Below are 10,846 nucleotides of genomic sequence, written 5' to 3'. Positions count from 1 at the left end.
CTTTGATGTCTGGCTTAATAGAGGACAGCTGGATTTCCCTATCTGTTTGTGCATTCAATCTGTTGTGATATGTTTTTGTTGAAACATATGAAGAGAATCTGGTCTCACATAGATAAGGAGCTGGAAAAGGGGAAACTATTTTCATAGTCTTTCTAGATAATTCTAGATATTCTTGTTTGATACTACACCAAACTGGACATGTGATAGTTTCTAAGAGTGCAATTTCAATGTGGACTGAATCTGAAACCATATCAATTAACTTTTTGTATTCTGCTAGATTAAAATCCATGGGTCCATCCACTTTGATGACTCTTTTTGATTCTGTAATAGCATGCATTGATTATTTTGAAAACAGTGGTTCATTGAGTTGTAGAGATTTTCAAATGGTCACTTATTTCAATATATAATGTGAAAAAATACATTTGTTAATATCACTGGTGTTTTTAGCAGAAAAGTCTAAATACTGGAAAGCTGTCAAGCTCAAGGTGGTGGATGCAAATTTTAAAAATTTTGGATCTTTGTGTGAAAACTCGAACAATCACACAAGTGCTTTTTCTGGAGATGTTCCTCCTACTTGGGCATGCAGCAGAAGTACTTACCATTTCTTCACACATTAAAAAGAGGTGTATGCTAGGGTGAAGATTTAATAAAATTAATAATTTTTACTCCTTTTTCAAGGACATTCTTAAGTTAAACTAGATTATTTTAAAAATCATAATTTTTGTATGCTATGAGTGCCAGGAGGTGAAGAATACAAAATACCAGTAGTGCAGTTTGACACCACTTCCTTGATTCCTGCTAAGGTGCCAGCAGTCACTCACTATTGCTTTTACACCATCAGTGCAATTGTCAACAAAGTGAAAAAGATCAACAGAGTCTTAGTATTATGGAAACGGTTTTGACCTTGCAATAATCACTCAAAAGGCTTCGAGGACCCTCCAGGTTCTGTGAATGGCATTTTGGGAACATCTGCCCTAGTTTCCCATACTACTGTTACTTGTCTCTCATTAGGTTGCAAGGTCTATGTGGACCTTCTGTAACTGTCTTTTATGTGCTCTTGTCTAACAGTGTCTGGTACATAACACTCAAATATTAATACCTGCGTAGTGAGCGAATAAATGTTATAAACGACAACCGCATAGCCTTCATCTTAACTGCTTCCTTCCTTAATTCCTTCAAACTTTACAGGTTTTGTAAAATTTCCCAAGTTTTTTCACAATTAGGACGCCGGCCAATTTTTTAAAATAGTCGGGGCGAGGGAGCTGCCTGTATATAATAATGACACGTTATAGTTCGGTCAAGTATTGATCTGCGATGCTCGAGTCATTCCTTCTTCACAGCTCCGCACCAGCAGGCCAGGCCTCTTGGTTCCCCAGTCCTATCTAGTATAAAGACTGGAAAGAGCTGGGTCTCCCATGTTTACAAGAGCACAAGAAACTGATCGAGTGGAGGCCGGGAAAAAACTCGATCAAAACCTTGCCAGGGAGAAGTGCAGCAGGAGAAACGGCCTCAGGTACCCGTGAGCCCCAGGCCGAAGCCCCGCGAGATCCGCCGGGTTGCCGGGGAGACGCTTCCGGCTGGCGCGCGCAGCCCTGGGAGCAGGGGAGTTGTGAAATGGACGGCTAGACCTGCCCGCTGCCGTGAATTCGCCAGCGGGGGCGCGCTCGCGGCCGCGCGTTCTCCGCTTTCCCGGCTTCGTCGCTGACGCGTCGTAGACGTTGGGGAGGCAGGCAGCTGCAGCGGGGTCGGGATGAACAGCGCCGGCTTCGGGTTGGGCTTAGGCTTCGGCCTCACCCCTACGGCGGTGATTCAGGTGACGAATCTGTCGTCGGCGGTGACCAGCGAGCAGATGCGGACGCTTTTTTCCTTCCTAGGAGAAATCGAGGAGCTGCGGCTCTACCCCCCGGAGTAAGTGCTCAAGCTCGGCTGGGGGAGGGGCGCGGGCGCCAGAGAGACCTCGGGAACCAAGGCATGGGGGAGAGCGCGGACGGGGGCGCGCGGTGTCAGTCACGTGACCGCCGGGTTTACCTTGGTGCCCATGTTTGATTAGGGCACCGCGGCCCGGGCCCCACGCTCCTGCTTTCCTTGTTAGTCGTATTTAGTGGGTTAACCTCTGCCCAGAACCCTTACAGAGGAGTTAGAGAGGTTGCCTTTTTCGTGCTTTCCGGGCTATGGTCGCCGCCGGGTCCTCGAATTCAGTGCCCTTCCTCCCCTTCTTTTTTTTCCCGAACTTAAGATGGCCGCAGGTGGGCCCGCGGTAGTCCTCATGGCAAGCTCCTGATAGCGTTTTTGCAATGGCAAATCGCGGAGACTGCGCCTGATAAACTGTCCAGTTCTTAGTGCCTCAGTGTCGGACCGTTGTTGCTGACGGGGAAGTGTGCAGCTGATGACAGATGGAATTAGGCCTAAATTTGTCCCTAGGCCTGTGTTCACAAATTTAGCATCTTCTTGGTTCATTTAACCGAGCCCATCCATGTTGTTAAAGATCATGTCTGTTCACCCTTTTGGCAACGGATTAAAATTTCCTCCTAGAAGGTCACACCGTCCTAAACCTTTCAGAAAAAGTAATAGTCCGTACAGATTACTCCTGCTGTATACTTTTAAAAGTCCAGATCTGGACTGGCATTCACAGTTCTCAGACACTTCCCGAGTAGTGTATTTTGAAGTAATATTTCCCTTGTACAGTACTATCTACTCACAGAATTTGTAAGGGGTTTGAAGGTTGTTTACTTTCTTACAGGCATAAACTTTTAAAGCCAGAGCTTAGAATATGAAAATTCTCAGTATTTTGTTCATTTTGTCAAAATCCTTTGAAGGAAGGGATAGTAGTTCCCCAGGATTTTTCTCCTTTTTAAAAAAATTTGTATTTGACTTTTTGGTTTGTTTCATAGTGATGCACGTAGACCTATTTTTTTCGGTTTTCTCTCTGTAAGTATATTGCATTGTTACTGCATAGATATTGATAAAAGTTGGTGTTTGGATTTTTAAATTTTACTTAAGTTTTTCTTCTCATTTTTGTTTTGAAATATTTCATGTATACAGAAAAGCTAAAGAATAACTCCCATGTTCCCTTCATCTGCATTTATAGTTTGCCACAGTTGATTTCTGTCTTTGTGTCTCCCCCTCCCTCTCCCCACCTACACACACAGACACCCCTACAACGCTCCCCTCTCCCATGCTTTTAAAAGTAGTTGCAGACACCATGACTATTCATTCCTCAACACTTAAATGTGAATCTCTTAAGAAGTACATTCTCCTGCATTACCACAATGCTATTAACACATCCAAGAAGTTTAACATTGATTAAAATATAACATCTGAATTTCTTCAGTTATACTGATAACGCCTTTTTTCCATTTTCTTTTTCTGATCTAGGGTATAATCAGATCACTCAATGCATTTGGTTATCTCTAATCTAGGACAGCCACCCCTCCACCCTCCCAGTCGCCTTTTATTTTTTTTCCCAGTCACCTTTTTAAAAGTTTTTCATGACATTAATATTTTGTCTTGTAGTTTGTGTTGTAGAATGACTTATCTGGGTTTATATAAATTGGTTCTACATGAATAGATTCGGTAATACAGTTTTGTCAAAGATGCTTCATAAGGGCATGCACAGGTATCTTTACTGACTAGCCATCCCATGTATAGCTTTGAATATCTTATAACTTTGAAAGTGCTTTCAGCTATCTCTTCATTTAAGCGCTCAGAACATTTCTTAATAATTGAGAACTGTTTGGAGGAGTGCTGTATTCTGAAAGAATTGGAATCAAATAGTAAAATATTTTGTACATGATTGTAAACTAACCTTGCTTTCAAGGTTGTGATAATAAGGTGTCTCATGGGCAGAAGAAATATATCACAGAATATTCTTCATTGCCAACGTAACACCACTTACATAGTTGAAAAGTGCACTTGGGTGGCAATATGCTGCCAGTTATCATCTGACATTTAGTAATGGGCTGTTTTTTGAAATCAAATATTAGTTGCTTGGAGTTTAGAAGTCAGAGAATAAAAAAGCTCGTCACTTAAACAGTGCATTAATATAGAATTATTGTGTCACAAACTGTAATACATTTTGCAAAATTGTAACATAAATATAACACATATAGGCGAGGCAAAATCCTTGACCAGTTTTTCTTAAAGGCAGTCAGTGCCTATTCCTGTTTTTCACAAGTATTTACATGCTTTTCTAATGACATGTTTTCTGCTTGCTCTGTAATGAAGTTGTCATAACCTGGTCCTTATATTAAAGATGTGTTTGCAGATTTGGGCCGAAATGCATAAAAATGCAATAGTAGTAGTTGTATTGAAGACAGATGATTCTATTTTGCAGTGTTGTGGAAACAGTATTTTATGATTAATCTTTGGAAGCTGAGTAGAAATTCATTTGTTTTAAATTTGGAATGATATTTCTTTAATAGAATGTGAGAATAGTTTCTCATTAACATTTTAAGAATTTGGTTGCTAATATGAAAATTCAGATTTTTAAATTTATTTTTTTTTTGGCATGAGGCCATGATTCAGTTTCTTTTTAAACATTAAGAATTGGTGTAAACATTCACTGTAAATATTAAAAATTCTTATTAGTGCTACCAGATGATAAATATCCAGAGTTTCTGTTTTAACTTTTTACTCAATAAGGGAATCTCATACATCATGAAAACCTTTTTACAATGGTAAGAAATCTTTGTTGTTTTTTCAGTAAGCTTTTCATGGAGGTATAAGGAGCAGAAAAGTGCAGGGATAAGTGTATACAGCTTGTTGAATTTTCACAAAGTGAACACATCCAGCACCCGGATAGGATTCTCTGTGCCCTAGGAGTTCTCATCTCCCCCCTCAAGTGCATAATACCCCTAGGGTAATCCTGGCCTGATTTCTAACATCAACACTTGTGGGGTTTTTTTGTTTTTGTTTTTTTGCTTGCTGGTTTTCTTCACTTCTCTGGTCTTTAAAAGTACCAATAAGGTAAAAGCTGTCAACTAGCTAAAATTAATATAACCAATATAGTCATATCAGGAGAAATAGAGAAAAAGGTACACTGGCAGTGATCCTACCACCCTATCAAAACCTCTCTCCAGTCCTTTTTACATGCATTTAGTTTAATATAGTGTAATCAAAGGATTTATACACCGTTACCGTTATACCACTCAGCCTGTGGTAAGCATTTTTCATATTGTTGTGTTTTATTTATTGTAATATTTAAAGGGTGATGTCTCAAGTGTGTATGTGTGTTTGAAATTCTGTCATTGAATTTTAGCTAGAAATATTTGAAGAATGTGTATTTTTGATTGTCCACAGTGATTGGAGGGCCTCTGGCATTTAGTGGGTAAGTGTCAATAATTCATAAGGAAGTCTTACAGAAAGGAGAATTGTGGCATCCAGACAATCACTGGAGCCCTACTGAGAAACCCTGTTATACATTGTGTCAGTTAATATTTCCATACATAAAGCTATATACTTTGACCATGTTTTGCATTGTATCTTTTTTGATAGATCCTCAAGGGATGTATATTAATATAATAAAGTATTTGACATAGTATTACCACATTGATTTTTTAAAAGATTGTACAGTGCCATCACCATGTTTAGTGAAAAATAAGGTAACCAGTTAGGGTCTAAGAAATTTAACTGGTGCTCAAAAAGTTGGTTCTGTGATTTCTCCATTAGACTCCCGGTGAGAAATTCTGATTTGTTTGAAAAGTGATTGTAGAAGGTTTTATATTTAAAGAAATAAAACAAAACTTGAAAACTTGATTCAACAAATGGGGTCAAAGTAAAATGTGCTGTGTTTGAGTACTGTTACTTTCTTTAGAGGCATACATTTAGACCAAATGGAATATGTAACCCCTTTTAAAAATTAAAAGTGTAGGTCAGAGTTAAATTTGAAAATGATAATCCTATTTAATTTTTTAAAAAGTAAATGTTATTTAATAGCCTAGATATACTAGAGAGGAAGATCTAAATATAAGATTTGGTAATATACTGATTTATAAATCTGTAAATACACATTTGTTTGCTGAGATATCTATATTTAGGCTTGCCACTGTATTATTTTAGCCTATAATATTCAAAATAAAAGTGTTACTGCCTCTCCTGAAAAGCTCATATGTTTACATTTTTTATAAAGTAAATACTGTGTTGCTTTTACTCTCTATTTTAAGGAAGGTAATTGGAGATGAAGATGAAAAAAATTGCTTATAGCACTAGGATCCATGCTCTTACTATAATGCTGTTCAGAACAGATCAGCATCTTTTAACCAGTTTTTGGGCTTCTCAACTCTAAGTAGTGTGTGGTTTACCAACCAGGCTCACATTTCTTATTCCTGTGGATGTTTTAAATTTGAAATGATGTGGTTTTCAAGTAGGGATATTTGGAAATGTTTGTAGTTTTCAACAGTGATGATTTAGGTTTCCATCCTTTCACAAAAGGATCTGTCAATTTAGGAAATACAGTTTCAGTGGTGGCTTGTCAGGTTCTTCAAGTGCTAAAAGAGAGTATTCTTGTTGAAATTGCTAGGGCTTTAGTTGTAATCATAGATTTTTTTTGGTTGCAAAGGGCAGAAACAGTGTTACCTAATCTAGCTCAAGAAGAGACATTATTAAAAGAAAGAGATTTCCCTGAGTAGAAGAATAAAGACTTGGCCTCGTGGGAGCTGGGACTGGGAACCAGAAGGGTATCAACATCCAAGGCGACTATCTGCCTCTTCCTGTCAGGCTTTATTGTCAGCTCAGTTTGTTTCTGTGTATGTGCTCAATTTCTTTTCAGACGTATTCTGTACTCATGTGGCATCTGGCCCAAGCCCTTACTCTAAGTGACTTTCAAGTTCATTTGGTCAGGCCACCCAAATTACAGGTTTCGCGTTAGCCAGTGAAATAAGCCCTTGTGTCATGTGGCTGATCAGTTGTGTTTGAAAGCTTGAAAGATCTGTTGAGGGTTTCACATAAGGAAACTGTGCTGAAAGTATATAGGATGTATTGGTAGCACATATAGGAGGGGGTACCTAGTCACTTTGATATTTTAAAATGGCTTTCCAGAAGACTTCGAAACTTGAGCCTTGAAGAAAAGTGGAATTACTGTTCAAAAAGGCAGTAAGAGAGCACATCATAGCCAAATGAAACAACATGTTCAAAGATGGCCCAGATGGTTCAGGATGTGTTCTGGGAACCACAAGTATTTTTATGCCTGGATTTTTTAAATGATGAAGCAAGAAAAGAAGGGTGTCTGAGGAAATTTAAGCAGTTGCATGACATGAAGAGATTTAGGGTTTAGAAAGATTACTCTAACAGCTTTTGTGGAAGATTTTTAATAAGGAGGAGTTGAGATTGGATGCAGTGTGATTAGTTAGGAGCCATTGTAGTAATCCAGGTGAGAAATGATAAGGGCCTGAATGAAGGCATTGATACTGAGAGTGTTGAAAGAAATTAATGTGACAACTATTTGGGAGGCAGTCTTCAGAGGATTTAAAGACCAAGAGGATGAAAAAGAAGGAAGGGTCATGGATGGAAACAACCCACAAATCTCAGTAGTTTGATAAAAACAAGATTATTTCTTATACTAAACTGGTGGGGTTGGGGACTCTACTCGTTGTAGTCACTCATTCTGGGATGAAGCTGGTATATCAGCCACCCATCTCTTTGATGTTGCTGGTCACTGTGGCAGAGAAAAAGAACCGAGCAGTGGCCCTTAAGGCTACTGAATAGGAACACATGTCAATTATGTTCACATTTAATTGGCCAAAGCAAATTGCACGGCCACACCTAACTTCAAGGAAAAAAGAAATAGAATTTTATTACGTAGCCAGAAGGAGATTTGGAAATATTTGGTGAACAGTACTAATGATGGTCACATTAACGACTTCCGGATTTCTGACTTAGATAATGTGGTAGTATCTTTAACTGAGATATGAAATTAGGACAAAGGGCAGGATTGGTGCAGAAGGAGGGTAATGAATTTAAGAATAAGTTCAAGGGTGGGTCCTGTGACTGACAGATCACCGTGCAGTATGCCAGCAGGCACTTGGATCTGGGAATCTAGAGCTCTGGAGAGGCCTAAATTGGTGACTTGGTAATGTATAGGTGAGTTAAGTCTGGATGCAGATGTGTTTACCTCATGGCAAGTACAAGAGCTTGACTTACATATTGAGTAGGGGGAGGTTGTTGGAGAGGACTGGCTTGAAGCCTGAATCAGATGGCCTTAGGCAGGGAAGAATTGAGTTGGGTTGGGTGAGAAAGAGGTAGAGTTTTACTTTTGCTAGCCTGACTAGTTATGTTAATAATATATATAGTTTAAAGTTCTAAATGCAAATATATTTTATTATCTTAGTGTTTGGTTAATATCATAAATATATTTAGCTGTTAGCAAGCTGGATTTGTTGCTGTATGTAATTTTTAATTAAAAAATGAATATGGAATTACAAAATAAGTAGTACATTAAAGTGGCTTTAAAATTCTTGATTAATTGAATAATTAAGGTTGCATGAGATTTGGAATTAGATGATTAGACATTAAATCTCATCTTTGCCATTTACTAGGTCTAGGATTATGGTGAACTTCCTTGACCTGTTTTGTAAACTAAAGTAAATTATTGTTGCTGCACAATGCATATTTAGTACTTTTCAAGTGATCTTTTTTTAGTGTGAAAAACTTAATATTTTAAAGGATTGTACATTTATGTTAAACATTAGCTGTATATTTAGTGTCTTTTTTTATTTGCTAAAGACAATTACAGACTTTAATTGAACATAATTATGGGCAGGTTGACAAAATGATCCTTTATGAGGATAGTGTATTTTGGAATCTAACATGATGGATTCATATTGTGGAAAAATTGCTTTTATCTGTGCCGTGTCTGGCTTCTTTTTCCTATAGTCCTGCCTAGATTAAGTCTAGTAGGATTTATAAGAGTCTTTGCTCTTTTGCATATAAAATATGTAAAATTTTGTTTGTAAAAGTTTTTGTCTGGAAAATCACAATGCTGCCTAGCCTGAAGTAGGCCAGTATATGCAAAAGACCTTAATTTTAATTCCAGGTTATCTGATTGTTTCTAAGACTGTTGTGAAGTTTTTAGTGATTTAAATGCCAGGAATCACATTAGGGAGGGTTGGAAGTAGTTAGAAAATTTGAAGTCTTGAGGATTGGGGCTTTTTTATGAAACGGGATTTTGCCTGTTGATGATGATGCACTGATTGGACATCCTTGGGTTAAGTCAGCTGTTTTCACATTTCACTCAGATTAAGAAGGCATTAATTTAAATTTCAGGTTTTTAACAAATAAGGCTATAGGCCTGCCTAGATGTGCCTTCAGTCATTGCAGCAAATCACCATTAAAAGACTAAGTTCTGCTATTTCATGTCTTACTGATCCTTAGCAACAAAAATTCCTGTCTTGATTGTAAGATTATGTAAAGATATAAGTAAGAAATTTTAAATGAAAACCAACCAAATGTTAATTAGTTCAATTGTTTTTCTTTTTATCTTGCAGCAACGCACCTCTTGCTTTTTCTTCCAAAGTATGTTATGTTAAGTTTCGTGATCCATCAAGTGTTGGCGTGGCCCAGCATCTAACTAACACGGTTTTTATTGACAGAGCTCTGATAGTTGTTCCTTGTGCAGAAGGTTAGTATCTCACATGTTTTTTTCAGTTATTTTAATCTCTGTCCTGTCTGTTACTACCATTGGCTTTCCTAGAAATTGGCAAGTAGATATGGTGTGTGTGTGTGTGTAAGAATGAAATTTGGAGGTGGAAAGGATTTTACGTAATAATAAAATATATTAAAATGGTTAATTTATTACTTATGTATATTTGAGATTTTATAGCTAAACATTTAAAAATTTATAAATTGCTTGGCTTCTTTGGTTTGCTTTGACTTTCTGTATTCAGTTTGCAAGTTGTAAAGAAAGCTTTTTGAAATTAAAATATTAAGTTGGTAGAGGACATTATTTAAAATGTGTAAATAAGTAAGCATTTGCCCCTGTGTATACCTATTAAAGATATTGCATAAATAAAAACAGTGTACACATTTCACACAAATGGGGGTTAGGTAGTAATTATGTTTAAGAACAATATTCATAATTTAAGCTTTAAAGTATCTTCTTAAGGTAATTTATCTTAATTGTTACTGAGACCATTATTTTACATTCAGTGTAATTTGCTGTGCAACTAGAATTTACTTTTAATTTTGCTGGCTTTTTTTTGTGGGGGAGGGAGGGGTGGTGGTGGTGGTGATTAATTGAAGAAAAATCATGGAAAGCAATTTTCCAAAGCCTCCATCGAGGAAATAGTTGTTGAAGGTGGAAACAAGGCCAAAGGCCTTACAGTAATTCGTTAAATTTTATGACATAACCTGCTTTAAGAGCTAATTATTATTAATGCCTATTTTTTTAGTAACTTCTATTTGCAGAGCCATTCACATTCATTATACTAGGCTGTGCTGAATTTGACAGTTCTGGTGTGTAATTAACTTTTATTCAGAGCACTGACTATGACATGTGTACATGGATTTTAGAATTGGGTTATTATAATTTAAATGTCTTTAAAATATATTTTCACTGGTGGCTGGTGGTAACTGTTTTACAACATAAAAATTTTACCTGAAACAATTTAAGGAGCTTTCATATGTCATGTTTTAAAACTTTTTTTAGAAACCAGGCTCACATTAAAATACTGTATAATAAACAGTTTGCTGCATTTTCAAGGTTTTATGCATATTTCAGAATGCCTGTTCTGGGATGTCAGAAACATTAGTCAGATACAGTGAGTATGACTCTGATATTTTTGATGTCCCAGAATAGGACATTCTGGATTTTTTCAGATAAATTTGAAAGTATTTTTCCCATGTCTAGGGGTTA

General features: G+C 37.2%; 1 protein-coding gene across 7 annotated transcripts in view; it reads left to right on the top strand.

Annotated features, from left to right (window-relative positions):
- The first annotated feature begins 1,614 nt into the window (after positions 1-1,614).
- Positions 1,615-10,846, top strand: part of SREK1 (splicing regulatory glutamic acid and lysine rich protein 1) — a 55,840-nt gene continuing 46,608 nt past the window's right edge. For 4 of the 7 annotated variants that reach the window (XM_060009401.2, XM_069540610.1, XM_069540612.1 and 1 more), the window contains exon 1: positions 9,503-9,613. Coding sequence is in view for 2 of the 7 variants with exons in the window: in XM_060009399.1 (XP_059865382.1) it covers positions 1,751-1,908; positions 9,480-9,613 (292 nt within the window). In the remaining 5 variants the exon portion in view is untranslated. Of the gene's footprint in view, positions 1,909-9,479; positions 9,614-10,846 lie in introns of those variants that run through there. The other 3 variants (XM_060009399.1, XM_060009398.1, XM_060009400.2) reach the window with 2 other exon arrangements.

This window comes from Delphinus delphis, chromosome 3 (genome assembly GCF_949987515.2).
Source record: "Delphinus delphis chromosome 3, mDelDel1.2, whole genome shotgun sequence".
Lineage (NCBI taxonomy): Eukaryota > Metazoa > Chordata > Mammalia > Artiodactyla > Delphinidae > Delphinus > Delphinus delphis.
The sequence above is the reverse complement of the archived record's forward strand: the minus strand, read 5'-3'. Positions and strand labels throughout refer to the sequence as shown.